This window comes from Sceloporus occidentalis, unplaced genomic scaffold (assembly GCF_023333645.1).
Source record: "Sceloporus occidentalis isolate IW3139 unplaced genomic scaffold, rSceOcc1.0.p SCAF_2, whole genome shotgun sequence".
In the NCBI taxonomy this organism is placed as follows: domain Eukaryota; kingdom Metazoa; phylum Chordata; class Lepidosauria; order Squamata; family Phrynosomatidae; genus Sceloporus; species Sceloporus occidentalis.
Genome location: NW_028316982.1, coordinates 64,051,039 through 64,074,465, shown reverse-complemented (window position 1 = coordinate 64,074,465; position 23,427 = coordinate 64,051,039). Strand labels below are relative to the sequence as shown.

Below are 23,427 nucleotides of genomic sequence, written 5' to 3'. Positions count from 1 at the left end.
TTAATATTATGCAGATTAAAATGGATTCTGTTATTTATACGATACAACAGTAACCATTTTGTTCAATTCCTAGTAATACTGCATTAATTGATCTTTCCAAAAGCACTATTCAGAATGGTGGTCCCTGTACCAGTCATTGGTCTGCAGTCATTGGCTGCAGTCTCCAGGAAAGAAAGGATCAATGATGGCCAATAGGAACAAATATGCGGCTGGTTCTGGAACACTGTGAAAAGACTGCCAGTCCTCCACTTCAGATAGTTGAAAAGCACTGATGTACACAACATAAGCCACAACATTTATTAGTTCTAAAACAGCTCTAACTGTCCTATTCGATTCAAGGGTCTAAGAGTAAACACCACAAGCCCTTAATATAGAGGAAGATATGACTTTTACAGTCAAACTGAATTGAGTTCATAAATTTAATGGAACCTTTATGGTATATATATTTATAAAATAGCTGTGTTCCTGGGCGTGACTTCTTTAACAGAAAATTTGGTTTCTGAGGCAGAAATAACACAGGAAAAATAGGGATAATTTCCCCCTTCCTCTCTGTTTTACTGAAGCAGCTGCTGTTTGCCTTGCCTGTTGTATGGAGGCACTCACAGTAGGATCAGATCAGCTAGCAAAGAATCCAATTTTTCCTCAGCTTCAGCTTTATTGCAGTGGTTCCCAAACTTTGGTCCTCCAGATGTTTTGGACTTCAGCTCCCAGAATTCCTGACTTTTGGCCAAGCTGTTTGGTTAAAACACCTGTATGACCAAAGTTTGGAAACCACTGATTTATTGCATTGTTTACTGCACACATACCAACACAGCACCAACAATCTGTGTTTCTCCAACCCTTCTTCACCATCTTCCCAGTGTTTACCCTCTAAAAATTTCAGCTAGAAAGAGAGAATGAGAACAAAAAAGGATGCTGGGAAGATGTAAAAAGACTTTGAAAAAAGCAGCTTCAGTGTCAGAAGTTTTGTTAACTCATATATGTCTGAATAATAATAATAATAATAATAATAATAATAATAATAATTTGTTTTATTTATATACCGCTATTCCAAAGATCATAGCAGTGAACAGCAAGTAAGCTAATTAGCAAGTAAGCTAATTGCTTTCCTTCCTTTAACTATCACTAGGGCTGCTGTTTGTTACCTGCTTTATCTTTTCACGATCCTGTTCTGGAGTGCTTGAAGAATTAATTCTTAGGCTTTTTTTGAACATAGCCATTCTCGTTTTTGCTTCACTGCGCTGGATTTTTGGCAGTCGCGCTCTTTCCTGTGTCTGCTTGTTTTTTAATTCCTCAATAAGCCGCTGATTGTATCTTTGCATTTGTTCTGTTTCCTAGAAAAAGAAAAAGAGGGGACTCAACACTGAATTTAATGTACCGGTACTTCTTCTACCATCTACTGAAATATTTCAGTATTAGGTTTTCTTAATGAGAATAGTGGAAGGTAAATCTTTAAAAATTGCAAGTGTTTCAAAGCCACTAGTAACAACAAAACCTAACTTAAAATGTTTAATAAATACTGGAAAGAATGGCAATAACTAAAAATCTACAGGAACTCCGGCTTATTGGCTACAGGCAACGTACTAGTTCCTGTTGCCTGATGAATTTCTATTGCTATGGAAGCAGTTAAATAAGCCAAACAGCATCACTACACTGTTCATTGTGCTGTCTGAATGTGGGTACTTTCCCTTCTCCTATTCACATGCTTTCAACAAATCAGAGAAGGAATCCTTGGGGCTACCTATTAGTTCCAACTAGAATAGATCCAATTAATCAATGAAAAGTTGGTAAAACAAAAGACAAATGTAAATTCTATTCAATGGGTCTGGTTCCAGCCATAGCTTATTTCTCTCACTGGAAGAGAAACAAATCAGAAAAGGGGAAAACACCTACATTTGGGTGCCACAATAAAAAAAACCAAAGGTCTTTTTTTTAGACACTCCAACCACAAGTATAAGCAACCAGGCAGGCAGCAAACACTAGTATGCTTTGCCTTTGTTAAACCAAGGTTTCTGTTGTTCCTAGTTTACTGTGTTGTGTGACAATGGCATTAAGTACAGTTCTGTGGGAAAATGCTCCATCAATAAGAAAATAAGTCAATAGCAAAGAGTGTTTGCTACTATGATTTTAAGTTTTTCAAACATGCTGAGAGACTGAAATTGTACTAACTTTTTCATGTCGTTTGAGCAGCTGGTGTCTCTGCATAAAGTACTGATCTTTTAGTTGCTGTTTGAGGAGTTGGTGTTTTTCCTGTAAATGTCGCTCTTCTAGCTCCCATATTGCAGCTTCACGAGCTAAAGGGGGAAGATTTTTTTTTTAAAAAAAGGTCTTTAAGAAAGGTCATTCCCCAAACCAAGCACGTCTTAAAACAGTTACACTAGAGAACATCCTAGATGAAATAATAGATCCAAATGTCCTAAAAATGATTTCCAGCTGAACTGACAAATACTTGACTAAAATTATAGATATAAACAAGTTTGACAGTGTCGCAAAGAAAAACACACTTTTAAACAGATCTTTGTGCAACTTTTTTCTACTTCTCAAATTAAGACTTGCAAGTACAAAAACAGTATTAACTGGATTTTTCTGCTTCTACTGGAGGAAAAAAGTAGGACACTACTCCATAAATATTCCTATTCATTTTCATGGGGCTTGCATGTGAACAGTACTAGATTGCCTGAGCCCTTAATTCCACCTAGTACTTTAAGTTTATAAATATTTAATCCAATAGGACAAACAGGCAGAAAATACCTCTCATGAGCTGTTGCTTGTTATTAAGACAATCTCTTTCAATTGTGGCTAGCTCTGATTTTTGCTGCTGAATTATTTTCTTTAGCGAGGCATCCAATTCTTGTTGCTGCTTCTGCACGAATTCTTGCTCCTGTTAGAAATTAGTCAAAATTGAATCACTTATACATAACTCTCAGACATGTTTTCTAAGAAGCTCAGAGCAGTGTTCTAGCCTCACATCTATGATAAAGTGCTAGCAGATAAGACACAGATATTTTCCCACAAGTCCATCCAGCAAACTTCAGAGACATAAGGCATCTGAACTTGCGTTTTCCAGATTAAATACCAACATTTCACAGATAAATTAAACATTTACAAGTGAGCGGACTTGCTGCATGTTCTGTGACATTTGGGGCACCCAATACCATCCAAGCAGTGGTTTTCAACCTTTAATCTTCCAAATGTTTTGGACTTCAGCTCCCATAATTCCTAACTGTTGGCCAAGTTGGCTGGGGCTTCTGGGATCTGAAATCCAAAACAAATGGAGGACCAAAGATTGGGAATCACTGCCATAAAGGATGACATGTAAACATGCATATCTGAACAGCAGTACACACAACTTGGAGAACTGTAACCGGTACTATGACTTCTTTCTCTCTTTCACTCTCCTCAAACTATCCCCCTCTCTCCAAATCTCGTATTTGGTTGAAATGCAATTGGTTCTTTTGACAGGCTTCAAAGCAGTCAATTATATGCAGAAATAATAATTCTTCATTAAGAAGCAGTTTGCCAGATACACAGCTCTAGCCAGTTATGAAAGTTGTGTACTAAGGTGGAAGAACACACAAACAGAAACACAGCGCAGCAAAATAATCAAAACCTTCAATTCTCTCTAAGAAATTAAAATTAAATTATTATATCCATTTTCATAGTACTAATGACCAAGTTCTATTTACAAATAAATGGGAAGCAGCATATTACAAATTAAAGATGATCTGAAAAAGTTTGTTCTTCACAAAACAATCTGCATCAGGGTTGAAACAGTCCCCATTTCCAAATTTTGATGATTTTTAGTTGGATCACTGCAGAGAGAGTTGTAAAGTGTTTGTTTTGTGATATATGATACTCTAGGATTGTTATGAAGATCTCTTCCTCAGTACATTTCATTTTCCGTCGGTGATGTCAATAAACTGCCATATCCAATTTCTTATACAGACTTATGCCATCACACAGTACACAGAAAGTAATCATAAATGGCTCCTATCATTTAAGGAGGCAAGAATAAGAGGTGGTGATGGTCAAAGGGAGCAGTAAAGAGAGAAAAAAGTGTTTGCAAACAATTGTGATTGTAACAGGATCAGTAGAGTGAGTAGAGTATTGTCTTCCCCCCTGTACCAATCATTACTTTCAAGCAGAGAAGGAAAAAGGAAGAACATTTAGCGTATTGCAAGAAAAGAAAATAACAACAACAACAAGAAGCAGGATAGCAAGGTTTGAGAAGTATATGTGTTGCTGAGGTTTTTACACTATTTTATTCTGATTATTTTACACCACCTTACAGACTGTATCCATGAGTCAGGGCTAAGCCATACAAATATTTTTTTTATAATTAAGCACACCAATATTATACTTTCATAGATTAAGCATAGGCAAGGCTGAATATGGATACTTCAAAAACATTTCATAAAATGATATACAGTGGGCCCGTGTTATATGCGGGCGCACCCTATGCAGCTTCCAGCATATGCTTGAAGCCTGCACCAGAAGAAGCCTCAGTGTGCCAGGAAGAAGTAATGGGGTGCGTGCCCATGGCATGTGCTCTGCCCTGCACCATGGGTACCAACCCCATTATTTCTAATGTGGCTCAAGCATACACGTTTTTCCCTTACGCGGGGGGGGGGGGGGTCCAGAACAGATCCCCCACGTAAGGGAAAGGTGCACTGTACAATGCAGCAGAGACAGAAGGTGCTGTACTAAAGTTTTAGACCAAAAAGCTTAGAAAGGTCTAGTTTCTGCTGAGAATTAGCAAAGTAGGATAAAGAATGATATGTGAAGATGCTGAAAGCCATAGCAACATAACATTGCCAAATGCAAAAAACAAAACCAGTATTCACATGCCAATCTCCTTAATAACATTAAATATACTTTTATACTAAGGCAGTTCTAACTTAAAATTATCTGCTATGTAATGTGATTATCTAGCATGAATGATTTCCAGGTGCATGTTCTGCCTAGGACACAAGAGATGGGAAAGAAAGAGCTAACTCAATATAATCAGCCAGATGTAGCAAATTTACATATTATGTTTACTTTATAGATAGCAACTAAATGAACAAATCTGCAAAGCTAGCATTAAAAAAACTGCAGAGAAATCAATCATAAACAGAATAATTCTGTACAAACTTTCTATAATCAATCAAAATGAATTGGATGAAGTTACTTAGTCATATAAACCTACTTATTTCACTAAGCCAAATTCAAAGCTGATCTCAGATCAGTATGTGCACTAGACATTTACCAGTTTTCTTTTTAACAGCTCCCCTATGTCTCATGATCACTCACTTTTGAAAACTAGATAGGATGATTAAGCAGCTTCAAATCATAAATACATTTTCCAGTTGTATTATGCATAAGATTTAGCATAAATCAAAGATTTTCAGACAGGATAATATGTAATGCTAGTGATTATTTAACTATGTTTATTGGTGCACTGGATAAGTAGGCTCCTCACCTTTCCTGTCCTCTCCCATGGAAATTCCTACTATTTAGCATAACTTCTGAGCATCATTAAACCAGACTAGCCATGGCTTGGTTTAATCAGAGCTTGCAAAGGAGCTTTTTACTGTACTGTCAAATCCTAGTTTAAAAGCTAACTATAATTGGTGCTTCTGCAACATTTCACTAAGTAGGATATGTCAAAATGTTAATAAAAGAAGCAAATGAAAGTTCCAAAAGAGTTAGTATCAGAAATGCAATTGAGTGGTTCTTGAATATCATCTTAATATGTTTGAAAAGAGACTAGAACATAAACCAATGGATTCAAATTACAAGCAAAGTGGTTCTTTGGAAGCCGTTAAACAGAGGTTAGATGGGCATCTTTCAGGAGTCCTTTAGTTGTGTATTTCAGCATGACAGGGAGCTGGACTAGATGGCCCTTGTGGTCCCTTCCAAGTCTACCTTTCTATGATAAAACTCTTAATTCTGTCAACTAAAGGAGCTATTTATTATTTTCATAAAACTCAATTTAAAATCAGTAATATGATTTATGTGTATCTTAACAGAATTTTAAAAAGTGAATATCCTACTTAGTACAAACGTGTCAACTGGATTAATGAAAGAAATGCTTGAGGTTTGGGATCACTAACATTGCTACTTAATTCTTTAAAAATCACATTGATTAGATACTTTAAAATACAATCTCAGATTGCTGATAGCTAGATTAGATAGTCCAGCAAATGAATGAAAATTGGTAATCCAACAGCCATAAAATAAAAGGCAATTTCAACAAAGTTTGAAGACTTTCTGGATTAAGATTCTAACACCCCCCCCCCCAGCTCCTAACAAAAGAGAGAACAGAAAGGTTGAAAACAAAGAGATCTTGAAAGGCTGTTGCTGCTGCTTAAGGCAGAAAAGAAAAGTGTTACAAGAGTGTTCCTTGCCCCATGAGTCAAAATTTAGGTTAGCTGATTCTTATTATGAGGAGCAGGGAAAACCCATCATCATATGATGTCAGGAGGTATTTTGGGAAATGGCCAAGTTTCACAGCAAACAATATGCAAACACAGAACTCAGTTTCACACATATGCTGAAAATCATCTCAGCCCGATTTGCTCACCACAACCATATCTTTCTGCATATGAATACATCATTAGGAAACAATTTAAAGCAAAGAGAGATTACTCAGCATGTGTATGTTAGAAAAAGCAGAAAAAAACAAGCTAACGCTACAGAGGAAATAAACTATTTTTTGTTGTGTTGGACTTACATCCTGCATTACAGCATTGAAGAGAGTACATGAGGACAACTGAAAAGATTGAATCATAACCTGAGCAACGCCCTGTGGAGCAGAATACAAAGCACTTCCCAAATCAGAAAGCAACTACAAATTATGCATTTAAATGCTGAATATCAGCAAAAAAGATTGTAGGATTCGGTTACAGAAACCACATTGGTGAAAGAGGTGATATAAATGGAATCACCTCTGCATAAAGAGGTAATATTTCTGAAGTTGTTTATACCTACAAACTACAAAATAAACCCAAACAACAAATAGTGAAATCAACATACCAAAATTAGAATACATCTAGTGAACTACAGATATACTTACTATTGTACTGATGAAGTAGTGGAGTTAGGGAAGCAAAGTTAATTGTAATCAAGGAGCCATCAATTGCAAAACAAAGCAAGAATTTAATGTGAATCCTTCCCCAGTATTTACTCATATAAAAACTGCCACAATCAATTCTCATTCAACTCCCATCACAACTCACTGTGCAACAAAATGTTAATATTTTCTTTGGTAAATTTAATAAATCACATGGTTGCATTAAGTCTTCTTGTGATACAATAATGGCTAAATGTACAAGTGCAAAGTCACAAAAGAAGTACACATCCCAACATATATAGTGGGCTTTGGAAGAAAGTAAGAAACGCTACTATGAAAAACACCAGCCAAAAACAAAAAAATCCTAAGAACAACAACAAAGGCAGGGTTGTGCTCCATGCATGAGAGAAACTTGCTTTGGATAATCAGTCATGCATTCTGGCGCTGCCTACAGTAATACTCTGACTTCTTGTCCCTCCCTTTCAGAACATTCTACCTAACTTAGGAAAACACGGACACCCCTCACACTAACTGCAGTGTCTTGAATTAAAGGATGTAATAATAATAATAATAATAATAATAATAATAATAATAATAATAGGATTTAACATCTAAAGATGTTCAATACCAGTAAACAAATTTATATTTGGCAGTTTCACACTTTTCATAACATTATTCTTCAAGCTAAATATTCTGAACAGAATATACACATTCCAGCTTTATATTTACATCTCTGTCTGATAAAGACACTTTTTAGACCTCTGCATAAACCCTTTGATTTCCCATGTAATTCTGTAAATAAACAAATATTACTTAAAACAGAATATGTATTACACTTCTCTTTATGTACACAAGCTCTAAACTGTAATCTTATGAAGGATTCATCTTTACAAATAAATATATACTCTTAAAGAAAAACAAACAAACTCCATCAAATGGTTAAAGCTATGCAAACGAAGCTGCTTTTGGGGAGTTTAGAAGCATGAAGCTGCTGAGGTTACCTGAGCATGCTGGGACTGAGTAAGCTCCTCTTTCTTGCGTTTCATGAGCTCTTTTCTCAGCTCTTTTGGTGCTTTCTCCACTTCATTAAAAACCTACAGTGCACAAGCATGCAGAAGGTGGGGAAAATAACCCTTTTTCTCCACAGCAAGCATTTATGGTGAATATGAGAGGAGCTGGTCAAGCAATAAGAAGGTTAAAAAAAGAGCATGCAAAGCCAGCACAGTTTGCTTGTAGAAAACGGATGGAGAAAGCAGGCGTGCACAAAGCAAACACTGATTACATTAATAGAAAGAAGTGTATGTGCTGACTGCATTTTAGAAATTATGTTTATGTTTGCATGCAAATGGTGCTTTTACAACCAATTTTACAGACCTACAAGGAGTTAAAACTGTATTAAAAATACAAATGTACTTATACTGATAAGAGAAAGGATTCTACTGCCCTGGAATAAGCTTCAAAATAACAAGATGCTTTGATTAACGCTACTAGAAGAGAACAATTGTGAATGACACCATGTCACATCCAAATGGAGACACAGTTGTCTAAAAAAACACCAATCGTAAAAGCCACGAGCACATCAAAAGACATGTTTACTTAAAATAAGAAAAGGTAAATCAAGTGTTCAATTTCATATAGGTTGCCTAGCTATTGCAACTTAAAGAATGTTGGTAATTAGCCTATAATTGTTTTAGCAATGTATATTTTAAAAAACTGAGAATAATATTTAAAGAGAATGCTGTCTTGAATCTTCGGTTAGTGTAGATGAAATAGATGATCAAAAGCTTGATTGTGTATGTTCACACTCTCATGAAGAGATTCCATAGTTATTATTTGAAAATAATTACGCAGTTCATAAATATCAAAGAATGGAGGTTTGTTTAAGACTGGAAGAACCCACAGATCAAAAAACCAAAATCACCACATGCCAGTCCTATTTTATGAACAAGATTGCTTTCAGTGTATTAAATCTCATCACCAGTTTCCCTTCTCAAGACCCAATCACCAGTAGAGACTCAGAAGTGCAAGAAATCCAGCAGAAAAGGAAGTTAATGTCATACAGATTAAAAACAATATACAACTGAGGTACCAGAAAATTTCATATTATGCTATCAATATATAATGCTTACAATAAAAGCCCTGGTGTAATTCTCTGGGGGGGAAAAGGCGTTCAGGAATGGGTATAGAAATCTGTAATCATATGCCTCACCAAATTTAATAACTTTTCTCAGACCTCTAAAAAATTTTATACTCCCTAAACTCTGGAACGGCGATCCTAGTGAGATTAGACCAGTCCTTTGTTAATATCCTGTCAGCTATTGTTTTATTTATTTATTCTAAGCAGGCTTGGGGAAATTACTGTTTCTGCAAAATAGGCTTTTAACAGTGTGTTGTACTGATTTTTGTTTTCTTTGCCAATGGATGCTTTAAAATAACGTATATACTCGTGTACAAGTCAACCTCATGTATAAGTTGAGGGAATGGTTTCAGGTTAAAATTATGGATTTTGATATGACCTGTATATAAGTCAAGGGTAAAACCTAGGGGGCTATAACAAAGGATGGAAAGGGGAAAACACCACTTCCATTCCTCCATCTCCTTCTCTAGACCTCTCCCAACCGTCAAACACTACTTCGCTGGGGCTGAAGGAGAGGTTTTAACATCTGATTGGGGAGGACAGGAAATGGAGTTAAAAGGGGTGTTTCTTTGATGGAAAGAGAAGGCTTTCAAATCAGACTGGGGAGGGAAAGAAGGGGAGCCAAATGGGGTTTCTTTGATGGGAAGAGAAGGCTTTCAATTTGGATCGGGAATCTCTTACACACACACACTCACACACACACACAACCTCCTGCCTTAAGGCATGAAGAATGGGGCACCACGGCAGTGCTTGTTTCAGGACCTTTCTAGCCAATATTAGTGTACTAACCCGTATATAAGTCGACCCTGGATTTTAGGGTCAATTTTGGTGCATAAATTTCTCGATTTATAGTCGAGTATATACGGTATTTTTCAGTTATAGTTGAATTACATATTAGCAAACATCTGAATGGTTATTTATCTATATAATACTTGCTTTAAGCCAGGGTTAGACAGCTTTAGAAGGCTAGAGGACTACATTGGTCTTTCAGGATACCTTGGTGGGCTACACCCCCCCCCCCCCTTTCCATAAAAGAAAATACAAAAGGGGGGTTGCCCTCATATGCCCTTTAGGAATCATTTTCACCATGTTTTTGGAACTTTCTGGGCCATACAAGTCCCAAGAAAGGTCTTTTTTTAAACCACAGCAAGTAAATGGAAGTCAATTACTGTTTCAATAAAGACTTTTCTGAGGGTTAAATTTGCCCAGAGATTCCCCAAAACATGGTGAAGATGCCCTATACACACCTCAAAGGTCATTGTGGGCAAAAAAATATAATATGGCTCCTCCCCATGTCTGTTTGACCCTGGAGAACCAAAAAGGCATATGTATGTGATGAATTCCAGAAATTGTTCTTACAGAATCTCTATATCACTTTTAAAATTCTACTTTTACTGAACGTCTAATAATTCTGGCAAGTTCAAGAAAACAGAAATGCGTCTGTGCTAACAGTGAAATCAAGATGCTGAAAAGAACTACTAATCTCAATCCTATTTTTAAAAAATTTAAAGTTCAAGCCATTGTTTCGCTATTATTATAACGTCTTTGTTCAAGTGCAAGGATGCCCTCTTCATTGCATACAACTGCTTAAAGAACAGTAAATTATTTTTCAGGTCCAAAAAGCATCCTTTTTTATTATACAGTCAGCCCTCCATAACCATGGAATTTTTGTCCACAGATTCAAGAATCCATGGTTTGAAAGTATTTTTAAAATATATACATCCCAGAAAAACAAACCTTAATTTTGCCATTTTATACAAGGGGCACAATCTTGCTGTGCCATTGTATTTAATGGGATGTGATCATCCACGGATTTTGGTATTCACGGTGTGTCATGGAACAAAGGACCCACTGTATTCTAAAGTGGGGATATCCTACCCCCTTTTAACAAAATCAGAGTTTACACTGCACAGATCCCACTGACGAGCAGAATCATTATTCATATATCACCTATCAACTAAATGATTAGATTTTACCTCCTTTTTTTTGTTTTTCAACATGTTCTGAAATTTGGACAATTCTTTTTCTTGTTCTCCTTTGATACGTTTTGCTTCATCGCGTAGGCGATTTGTATGCTCCTGTTCCAAACGCTCTATTGTCTGTTTCTGCTGTTTTTCTAGGTTTTCAATCTCCTGGTCATATTGCCGCTTCTTACTCTGGAAAAAAAAATCCATTACATTTACTATTTATCTAGACTTAAATTTGATGAGATTGAGGAAGGTGAGGATTACTGATATATAACATATTTCTATTTCTGTGTGACAATTTATTAGAAAACTGCTTTGGCCCAGTACTAGAAGAGGTATCATTTCTATCTCCCATATGCACATACAGAAAAGCACAGCACAATATACTATAGATAGGGCGAAATTTCCAGCTACCAATTATAATAAGTAAATCCATAAAATTGGAATAGAACATGCATAAGCATACTTAACTTTGGATATAATGCATACATTATATATCTTAGTTGTTGATGTTTTTGGTATAGGATTGCACTGAATGAGTTGATCAAAAACACAGATCATTTTCTCAAGTGCTATTTAATTCCAATAGACAAAGAAAGAAAGTGCATATCAGCCATCATGCAGAAGTTTAACAAAGAAAGCGACGATGACAGCTTGTCCCATGGATTGCAGGCTTAATTATTTGGGCAATTTTTATACTGCTCCCAAAGCATGAGATAATAATTTCCTTTTTGTGTAGCATTCCTGGGAAAAATACATGCACTATTCATTAATAGAAACTGAGGATTTTTAGTTTGCAAAAGACAGGTGTGTAGTCTCCTGTCAGCCTCCTTCAGTACCAACTAAGCCTAAATTGCATATGGTAGAATAATGGCAGAGTGTAACGTATAGGCTAACTCCACCTCAGGAATACAAAACTTCAGTAGATTCAGGGGTTTGCTTATTCAGCAAGCAGCGGAAATCATAATACATAGCTGTCAAGACTGAGGAATTTCCCCCATTTACACCAGGACACTCAGAATTCAAACAATTCACTCATTACAAAGCCTTCACCCCATTTGTCAGCAATTCACATTATTTTCCCAGGTCTGGTCCCTCCTAATTTCCCCTCACTACCTCCTCACACATCTGCTTGTTATCCCAGATTGTACCTGATAAACAATCTTTATTTGTCCCAGATTCACCAATAGGATATCATAACCCATCATCCAACATTTACACACATATGTTCAAATACAGCAATTAAGCATGACAGGACCATATCTATACCGTGATCCTAACACAGAGCTTCACTGCGCTATCACAGTTGGCAGCAAGTACTAACATACATGGCTAACACTGCAGTAGACTAGAGTTCAGTTAAAGCTTATGGTGAATAGGCTCTACCCAGAATATGTGAAATATTTTCTCACAAGAGTAAGACTGTGCCTGAATAAGGATTCCTATGCTTTTCTCTATGCAGCAAAATATAGAGTATTCATTGGTTTTGCCACAACAGCATAACGTATCTGCTCTTCTGGAAAATATTTTAACCCATGGACGATTATATATACTTTTTAAGATTACACCAGAGCTGAAAATGAAAAAGCAACATGCATACAGGGCATATGTAAATTGTTGCACTGTGCAGATTATATGTAAGGGATGCAGCCCTGTTACCAGTGCAACTGGTCAAGTCCTCCTTGCTTCAATTTACTTCTGCATATTTAACTTAGATATATAGCACAATAATGCTACCATTATTCACAGAATTAAAGCTGACACAGGGCAAAAGCCATATATAGCAGTATTAAAGATTAACTGGCAATTAACACCCCAAGAGAGCGAGCATGAGGCTGTAAGCTGGAAGGGGAGGGCAACCCAAATAAAAGAGGTTGAGCTGCTCTGGAATGACTTTTTCACAATTCTTGAAAAAGTTATTATTCATATCAAGAATGTCAGTTTTGGTACAAAAATTATTTAGATTACTAGATTATCCCAATTAAGAATTAATGATGAGTCTGCACAGTATATATTCGTCTGTGTATGGTAGTGAAATATGTAATTTACCGTCATTTCCTGTTCAAAGCGTCTGAACATCTGTTCTCGTTGTTGTAATAGCTTATTACTGAGCTGCTGTTGAGCTCGCTGCTCTTCTTTCTGGAGCAGTCGTAACTCTCGTAATTCTTGGCGTCTGGTGGTAAGAAGGGGGAAAGTGGTATTGTGAAGATGAATGAAACACACTGATTACTCAGTTCAGCATTAGTATAGGTGGCACTGAGAGAAGAAATCAACATTTGCATTTTGGGTGTTTAGAGAAGATACACAATTTTTCTTAAGCATAGCCCAATCACAATAAAATTATTATTTTTTTAAATCGTAAGTCTGAGATGTAAACTCCAATAACTCTCATTGGAAGAAATGGTCTGATTTTGGAACATTTTCAAACTTACCGAAGGTATCGCAACTCTTCACTTTTAGAATCACTGTCGGTGACTATTTTTGAAGTTGTCACACTTACTTCTACACCATCAACAACAAACTTGCGAGTTTTCTTAAGAGTTTTTTTGTGTCTTTTAGTTTCCTGAATAAAAGATAAAAGATGATATGTTAGGAAAAAATTAGGGAAAGGTTTTCTAAGCTCTATAAAACACAGCTGTCTAACATTACACATTTTTGAAAGGAAAAAAACCCTCATTGTTTTTATCAAGTTGTTCTTAAAGTGTCTTGTGAAGTGTACAAACTCTTGTACTAAAGACATTAATATATGCATCAGTAATAAATGTGGAAATCTGGGAATAGGGAAAATACAACAATATAAGCAAAATACTACATAGTATTTAACAGGGGAATAATGTCATTTGGTGAAGTTTCTTTCTGTCTGTAAAAAATCTGTGTTGATATATTATGGGGGTCAAGCTGGAAATGTAACTGTGGAAATTACAAAAGCCACTTATAATTGTTAATTCTTACCTGTAAAGATATTGATCCACTATCCTTGTTTTTAGTAAGGAAGCTGGAAATTGATAAGTTCAAATCAATGCTACTGTTGTCAGCTGCAGAACCTGTTCCTGAATCTGTATCATTTTCTTTGGAGCTTTCAGGATCAGTATTCCTTGAGTTTTCAACACTTGTTTGATTGCCTGATTTATTTTCTGCTTCATTTTCTGCACAGCTAATGCTAATATTGGGTACTGAAGAATGTTCATGTTGCTGGTTGACAGCAGTATCTTCAAGTTCATTTTTAACTGGTACGTCACAAGAAACTGCTCCAAGTTCTGTGCCTGTTTGAATTTGACTCCTGTGGTTTTCTTCAACTCTACTTCCTAAGTTATGACCAGGTTCTGCAACTCTACTCTTATCTTCAGTGTTTACTTCCTCAGTTCTCCTTGCCTCTTGGACATTCTCAGTACCATCTGCTGCTTGCTTCTGTTCTTCTGGAACCTTGGCTTCTGTTTCTTGTGTTGTGTCTTTTCTGTTAGAATCGTCACTGTATTTTTCAACTACCTGCTGATCAGAACCTACCATTTTGTCCTCGCTTTTAACAAAAGGTGGTTCAGAGGGGGTTTTCTCCTCCGCTTCCTCAGAAACACACACAGTTGACTCCTGGGTATTCCCAAGCTGCACCTTATCTGTATCTGTGGTCAAAGCTTTGTTATCTGCCTCTTGAGCATTACTGGTACCTTCTTTTAACTTTCTCTGCAGTTCATCAATTGACTCATCTGCCACTGTCACCTGAGACTCTTCAGGAGCTGCTTCTTTCTGACCTTCAGTTTCTTTCAGGCCACTCTCTTCACTTTTGTTATTCCCTTGCAAATCTTTAGTCTCCTTAATTCCTTCTGTAGACATTTCCTCCTCATCTTTATTTTCTTGGAGGTTTATGCTAATCTCTTTTATATCAGTGTCTTTTGATATTGTTTCAGTTATTACTGCATTGCTGCCTTCAGGTTCAGATTTTATTTCTTGTTTGTGTTCAACTTCTGACTTATTTGAAAATGTATTTTCTTCTTCTGTTTTCAGACTGGACTTAACATTAGTTTCAGAAATGACTGTTTCTATTTCCTTCTCTTCTTTCTGTGATTCAATGTCTCCACTTGACAGTGTGTTTTGAATAATTTTTTCATTCTCCTTTCCTTCACCATCTTCATGCAGTAATACAGCGCCATTCTGCAACCTTTCACCATTTTCCTGTGTGATAACAATTGTGCTTACAACATGATTCTCTTTTTCATTGCTGCTGGGCTCCACACCCCTTTTTTCACCTTCAGAGGCATTAGTACTAGTCCCTTCTGTGATTGGATGCTCTGTTTTTTCAGAAACTGATTCCAGGATAGAGGCATTCTGTGAAAGTTTATCCTCTTCTGAACTGGCAATGCTGAGGTCAGATGAGGCTCGCTTATTTGCGGGTAATTGCTAAAATGTGCATTGAAAATATTATTAGTTTCACAGTTTAGCTATATAATGCATTACTCAAAATTTTATATCCCCACAAACTCAAGTATTTATTTTAATTGTGACTATTTAGGAGCTGTTGCCCAACTTCAGATGATTTCTTTTAAGACCCACTTTTCATAACAGTAAAATACTACAAATGAAAGCTAGGATACATTGTGAAATACGCACACAGCTACTTCACTTTCTTAACATTTCTTCAGCATAATTAATAGGGTGTTTTAGTGGTCTATGCTTTTTTGTAACACTGGGAAATGTTTTTTTAAACTCTTTTTGTTAGCAGAAGGCACCTCTGATCTTTATTGATTCTCCTATGCTCAGATGGATTCAACGTATGACATACTGATGTGGCCTTTGACTTTTATCAGTGGTTTTTCAAAGTCTTTAAGGGTCTGAAGCTGGGAGGAGACATCACTCCTCAAATGAACAGTAAATACAATTTCTTAAATCATATACATGCCCAGATTAATTTTAAAAAAACCATAAGTATTAGTTCATTGTTTGATTAATATAAACCTACTTTGCTCTATATTCAGTTTGATATTTTAGAAAATGTCTCTCATAAAAGATTACATAATACATTTGTACATTTTATTCTCTACAGATTAACTTAAATTTGCATATTCTACACTTTTATTTTGATATCTTAATTATATCAAATGATATCAATACAATACAATAAAAGTATGTCAAGGAATCTAAAAGGCATTACCACTGAACTCATAAAAGCATTTAACTAACAAATCAGTTGGAATAAACATAATTTACAGCTACATATCATAGCTAAAGTTATTTTAAATTATCAATTTTAATTCACCAGAGAATTTTCAGACTCTTCCTCTTCATCGTCATCTTTCCCATCTTCTACTTCTTCTGTAACTTCAGCCTTTGCTTCAGCAATCAGTTCTCTGATTGGTTTATTGGTGGTTACAGTAACAAATGGATGCTGTTTTTAAAAAAGCAAGCATGATTTCAAACAATAAAAACTAACTGAACAGAATGTATTTTGCTACTTAAGACCAGCATACACAACTCCTTTGATCCTCATTCAAAACAAATATGCACTCTTAAGGATAAGTTATGCTCAAACTCTTTTTTCATAATTCATTAAGCTTCTTACAGATTTGCAACTGTAAGCTCATTTACGTGTATTCACATATGAGAATTTATTCCACATGGCTGAACTATGAGTTCTCTTTCTGGTAGACTATCCTTTCTGTATAGCTCCATTTTAAAGGCTTTTCATCATAAATATGATGCATTTCGGAAATTTACTTTTAAGAATAATGTCTACAATGACATGTTGAAGCAGTCAATAACTGAACAGTGGTAGAGTGACACTTTGGGTTTTCTTAAAATTAATATCCCAAGCTTTGTTTTTTCAATGGAAACAATAAAGGTAACAACATAAAACCAAGTCATATTCACCCTACTACAGGCATTTCTTTGGTTGCGTGACAATTATAAAAGAAATGGCTAAGCAAGCCATCCATCAAACATTCATTATATCCAACATATTTGGAAATAGCTTGTCAGGATATATTACCCTTCCCTCTAGAATATCCAGACTACTCTATAATTTTCCAGGTTCAAAAAGCCATTGGACAGACATGAAACCTTTTCAGTAGGGGATACAGGAGAAAAAAGAAGAGAACTAGGGAGCTTAGCTTAGGGGACATGCAGGAAACTGTGAAAGTTTCCCCAGTCCACACTTACTGGGCATCAGCCGCTGTGGGTCTGTTCCCATCAATCAGGAAGCAGCTGAATGATGGTTCCATCTCACCTCCTTGTGCTGAATGATCTCTAGGTGAGCGGGACAAGGACCCCCTGCAGGGAACTTCTTGTCACAATGGAGATCACTCACAAGAAGGTTTGGGATTGTCAGTCAGCTGCTTCCCAATCAAGAGGGGAACAGATCCCCACTGATCACAGCAGCTGCTACCCAGTAAGTGGGGATTGGGACAACCAGGCCAGGAGTCACTGTGAAGCAACCTAAATATGGTGAGTATGTATTCATAACTGTCTAAGTGATATCTACTGCAGTTTTAAAAACTATTAGTTGTCATTTAGCTGGAACAGGTGGTTAGAAAACCAACACTGAGGTGAAATGTCTATTCCTATGGCGCCAGAAGGGTGCAATTCATCTGGGAACTACTGATGCAAAATAAATAATAATAATAATAATAATAATAATAATAATAATAATAATAAATTTATTTATTTATATCCCACCTCTTCCATTTTGAGGATCGAGGTGGGTAACACATTCCTTTTAATTTTAAATATAAAAGTCCAAAGCATTAAAAAACCCCAACGTTGCTGCTCATACCTGCAGAAGTTCAGCAGTGGTCCACCTGGCATCTACATTTTTTTCCAAACACTTCTTTAAGAAGTCTTTAAAATCAGGAGACCTGCATAAAAGTAGCTAAAATCAAAAACTGCTATATACTACAAGTTAGGTAATAACATCTCTTAGTTCCTCCTGTCTGGATCTATCATAAACTAATCTGTCAGCATAAGAACAGGACAAGCAACATGATAAACAAACATTAATGTTCTCTGGGCCCTTTCTGATATTTTAATAGAAAAATCTGCTTAGAGACAAATGAAACATATACATTGACTTTTAGACAAAAGCTAGAAGAACATTTCCAAAGAAAAATGCTACTTTGGTGTCTATTGCCTCTCAAATAAGTTCTACAGAACATTAATAAGTTATTGATGATTCTCTTTCAGTGGTACACACCTATGTTTAACTGAAAGTGGCTTCTAGTATATGAAGTTAGGCTTAAGATGACTACTCTTTGCCTCTTCTGAAAAATAATGTTCAACTTCGATAATTAAGGCACATGATTTTTTGACTAATATTGTAAACAGAAAAGTTAAAATAGAACAATAACCATTTTGAGGGTTGTGCCAATGAGGGTGGCTCTGATTTTGCTATTTTCAGCAGAACACGCATTGGATTCAATTCATGATGAGGTGGTTCTATTTCAGCCATTTCTATTAAAGTGACACCTAAAGACCAAACATCAGCCTTGTAATCATAAGGCCTGTCTTTAGATGTCTCACACATTACTACTTCAGGGGCCATCCTAGAAAGAAAAAAGAATAAAGGTTTGTTAGGAACTATGATCTGCAGCAGTCATTACTTTCAACAACTGAAAACAGGGTTAATAAAAGCTAGAAATGTTCTACTTGAATACTGCAATTTTGCTTATTTACATATTTTTTAAAACTATACAGTGATATTTAACAGTAGCATGTTCAATCATCATGAAAAAATAGAGAATGCCATACTTACCAATATGGTGTACCAATGAATGAATCTCGTCTTTGTATTGTCCTTGTATTTTTAGCAGACACTCCAAAATCCGCTTGAAATAACAAAAAGCACATACTTTTATCAACATGCTTCAAAACTGTGTCATTTTCCTATCTAAATCAGAAAATCACTTTCATTCTTTCCAGTTCACATCTTATTTCCATTATTAGATCCACCTTGAGTCCCTATACTTGGAGAAAGGTGGGATATAAGTAAATAAAATCATCATCATCTGTCTAACCCAGAATCTATGTTTAAAATTTTTTGCATTTGTGTGTCAAGAAACATGTCATGTCAGATTTCAGCAAACATTAAACAATTCATTGCAAATATTGGAATGGACTGCCCCAGTTCCTCTAAAATCCTTGGAAAGTTTCCCAAGTGTAATTAAAATAATTAGTTAGACTATTTTTTTCTCATCTGTATTCTTCTGTACCTCTTGGGAAATTACTGTTCCTGATCTCAAAGTGGTGCAAAAAAAAGTCAGTAAAAATCAATATTACCTTCTTTAACATTATTTTAATTTTAAAAAGTAGATACTTACCCAGTTTAATGTCTCCATCTAATGTAAAAAGAATATTGCCAGCTTTAAGATCTCTGTGAATGATCTTATTTTCATGCAGATAGTGCAGCGCCTCCAGTGTTTGTCTGCAAACTACCCTGATTTGTGGCTCTGTTAGTGGTCTTTCAAGTTCTACAAGAAAAATATACTTTCAGATAAAAAAACACCTTCCTTTGCCAAACATGTTAGGAGAAGCAGAATGTTCACTTGTTTCTTACAAGTACAACCTGTTAATGTATAAAAGCTAATCACACTGATCTTAATAAAATTCAAATGAAGCCACTTGTGTTTTATTCTACTCCAGCATTGCTTAATTTATTGGTATTTTACATTTTTGGCTATTAAATGTAATGAACTAAAGCAGTTTTACTCACAGTCATATCTACAAAGGGAATCTACAATATATGTACATGAAACGATGGTGAAAGAACCCATTTCTTCAAAAACGGAAAGGTTTCCTGTTATTAAGAGTAGGCTGCTGAGGCACTCATGAAACAAAAGTTCCCCCCCATTTTGAAGCCATGTTCCAAATTAAAAAATTAACCGAAATACTACACAGCAAAAAGTGTGTATAAACTATTAATATCTAAAGCACCTTTCTTCCTGGATCAAGACTGGCAACAAGCTTTTCTTTTATATCACCAAAACTGTGCCATACATCTAGCAAAAAATGCAAGACTCAAGAGATAAGCTGGAGAAGCACAATAATTCTTCAAGTTATGTTGAGAGGTATCTCTCTCTCCTCTGAACTAAAATGAAGAAGGCAAAAGTACCTCCTGGGGGAAGTCATGCCAACCCTGGTACTTGCATAAACCAGTTTTCTTATAGGGGCTTTATCAGAACTTCCCAGAGGCTTTTCTTTCTTATAACCTTAAGGAGTTATAAAACTTACATATTTCAGAAAGCTTTGGGCTGCTGAAGCAATTTGTAGTCAAGGTTCTAATGAGTTTGGGGATTTTTGGAGAAATGATTCATGCTCAGTTACTACTTTTAAATGTATATACACCACTTCAAAATGAAATAAAATGTTAAAGCCAATATAATCACAGCATAATTAACCACATACCAAACATGCAAAACTGCAGTTATGCTATTGAATAGAATTAAAAATTGTACTTGCCTAACATTACAGCATCCACAGCACCACCAGCACAGAACTCGATGAGTATCTACATGTAAAAATAAAAACATTTTGTTTTAAAAGTGTATAAATGTAAACAGGCTGTTGGCTAGTGAAAACCAAAGAACTGAATCAAAATTTCCCTAACCAAATGTACAAGCATCTATAGGTTTGCAAAATTTCTTTCCCCTCTACCCTTTGTTTTAACAGATTTATTGATGACAGGCTTTTTTAACTGGCCTGAAGAGGATTTTTGATATTTAGGAAGCAGTAATTTCAGAACACCTAGTTATTCTTGATATTCTTTCAGTGTGTATACACTGAGTACCATTAAATTACATTGCATTACTAAAAAAGAATTAGTTATGGGAGGTTGGAGATAGGTGGCGACAGTGCAGCTCACAGGGCATTTTGCTGCCTTCAAAAACCCCTACCATGAGTTTTCAAAAAAGGAATCCCTTCTCCTCGGCCTGAGTTCAGCTTTCCAAGATCTCCTCAGCAAGGAGACGCCTTTTCCCATGAAATACCAAAAAGTGGCTCCTAATTTGATTTCTGGTCCGCTTCACTTCAGAGAGACTGAGAAGCCATACATGAAGAAAAACACTGACTTCCCCCTTCCCAATGGGGGAGGCTTCCCTCTGAGGTCTAGTGAGGTGTGTGTGTGTGACCCCCAAATATTGGGGACCTACCATATACTTAAGCCAAACAAAGTGATGCTTATGCACAGACCTGTCTATACTCTATTAGAGCTCAAAAGTATCTAGTAGTGTCTGTCCCAGGAAAATTAAGAGATCTGAACCAAGAACAGATCTTGGAGGGGGGGGCACAATTTCACTAAAATTGTGGGGAATGAAGCCTGTAGATTTTATTGGGATCTTTCAATTTTTTATAATTGGGCTTTAAGCATGTTCCCATATTCCCATTATTATCAGAACGTAGGAATCCATACTGAGGGGAAATGTCCTTCTTGACTTTGTTCACACACGCCCAAAACAGATGGGCTGTAAAGTATGGCTTTGGCCACTTTGGGGGCGGGGTGTGCTCATGACGCACACCCCCAGAGCGGCTGGAAGCTGCACGACTGGGAAAAGCTGATCAAAAAAGGAGCAGTGAAAAGCCATTTCTTGCTGGCACTTGTTCAGGGCTGTGGCAGCAGCTGTCTTTGGGACTGCAGTGTCCAGAATCCACACTGCCACACTAATTGAGGTCCAACTGGTGCTTCAAGCTGATGGTGTGCATGACCCCACAATGTGCAGTAGCTGATTTTAAGCACAGATAGGACATGTCCTGAATTGGAGAATCATGCCTTTACTGTTTTAGAATACAGTATTTCTCATCCCACCATAAGTGCAGGTTCCTTCCCTCATAACAGGTAGGCAATTTGCTTTGCATTAAATTACACACCCAGAAATGACAAGAATTTCTTTGTGGGTACATCTTGTCTTGGAACTCAATGAGTAAAAGACTTCACTATTGCTAAGGTATGGGAAATCTCTTTATCTGGGACATACTAAGAAAGAAAGCACAGTAGAGGAGAAGGACACTTCTGGCAATGGGCTGGTGAGTACAATGGGCAAAGAAGATTCCTGCTACTTCAGCTATGAACTATTCCAGCCAAGTTTTCAGAATGTTGTAAATGAAAGCAGGAGTTTAGAAAGAGTTGGGAGTTAAACAGTCCATCCATTAAGATTTTGAACAGCTGGAAAAATAACAAAATATAGTTGGTGAAGGACTACATCAGAAAGTGAATTATATACAGTCAGCCCTTCTTATACATGGATTTTTTATACATGGATTCAAGCATCCACGTTTTGAAAATATTTTAAAAAAGTACAAATTTCAAATATCAAAATTTGATTTTCCATTTTTTTATAAGGGACACCATTTTGCTATGTCATATTTAATGGGACTTGAGCATACACGGATTTTGTTATACACAGGGGATCTTGGAACCAAATCCCAGCGTATAACAAAGGTCTACTGTATTTTGGAAGTTGGTTAAGAAGGTGGAGAACAGTGAAAAGAAAGGTGAAAAGGAAAAGTAGATTATGCTCAATCATAGCAGACTATGTAGGAGAAACCTGGCCCTCTCAATCAGGCTGGCAGAAATGGAACCCTGATTGTCCCTGGTTTCTTGCTTTGTGCTCATAACACAATTCCAGATTTTTCGGTTTTCCCTCTACACATTTAAGCCTCAAATTACATTTTTGAAGCTTAAACATTCCCCCCAATCAATCAGTTTAGCACACTGCTGAAACCTACATGCAGATATAAGCTTGAAGTCTGATAATTAAAAACAAACAAACAAAAACGTGTGTTGTTTACTTAAGTCTTAAGACATTAATTCTACATTTTTCTCTCTGAAGTGCACAGTTCTGAACAACAAACACTTACCCAAAGATTATTTTCATAATAAAAAGCATCAAGAAGTTTGACAATATTAGGATGATCACAGGATGCTAGGATGTCAATTTCAACCATGTAGTCTTCAAGCTCTTCCTCAGATTTAGTATCAATCACCTTTGCAGCTGCAAGGACTTTTGTTTCTTTGTTCTGAGCCTAGAAAAGATATGAAAGGAAACTTTAGGTTTGTTCCATGAATCCAAACTGCAGATATTTTATAAATATTTGCCAAGGTATAAAATATTTGTAACATATGTACTATTCCTCTGTCCCCATTCCTTCACTGCCTCACTTTTCTCCCCATTTTTATGGCTGCATAACTTTCAAGTTGGATCATTCATCTTTGCTAGAACAGCTGTATGCCAGTGATCTAGCAAAGAACTACAGGAAAGATGTCATACATATTAAAGGACTATGGAGAAAGTATT

The 23,427-nt window shown here is 36.2% G+C and overlaps 1 protein-coding gene across 2 annotated transcripts in view; it reads right to left on the bottom strand.

The window, feature by feature from the left end:
• The window catches only part of LOC149318482 (STE20-like serine/threonine-protein kinase), a 41,937-nt gene that overhangs the window by 5,252 nt on the left and 13,258 nt on the right, over nt 1-23,427 (bottom strand). Inside the window, exons 2-16 of one of the 2 annotated variants that reach the window (XM_089509808.1) lie at nt 22,991-23,155; nt 20,597-20,645; nt 19,459-19,608; nt 18,894-18,966; nt 18,490-18,684; nt 17,919-18,000; nt 16,407-16,535; nt 14,111-15,550; nt 13,591-13,721; nt 13,208-13,331; nt 11,168-11,347; nt 8,056-8,148; nt 2,752-2,881; nt 2,170-2,294; nt 1,146-1,334 (exon numbers count right to left, since the gene is read on the bottom strand). In XM_089509808.1, coding sequence (XP_089365934.1) covers nt 1,146-1,334; nt 2,170-2,294; nt 2,752-2,881; nt 8,056-8,148; nt 11,168-11,347; nt 13,208-13,331; nt 13,591-13,721; nt 14,111-15,550; nt 16,407-16,535; nt 17,919-18,000; nt 18,490-18,684; nt 18,894-18,966; nt 19,459-19,608; nt 20,597-20,645; nt 22,991-23,155 — 3,255 coding nt within the window. The remainder of the gene's footprint in view (nt 1-1,145; nt 1,335-2,169; nt 2,295-2,751; nt 2,882-8,055; nt 8,149-11,167; nt 11,348-13,207; nt 13,332-13,590; nt 13,722-14,110; nt 15,551-16,406; nt 16,536-17,918; nt 18,001-18,489; nt 18,685-18,893; nt 18,967-19,458; nt 19,609-20,596; nt 20,646-22,990; nt 23,156-23,427) is intronic. The other variant, XM_089509809.1, reaches the window with a different exon arrangement.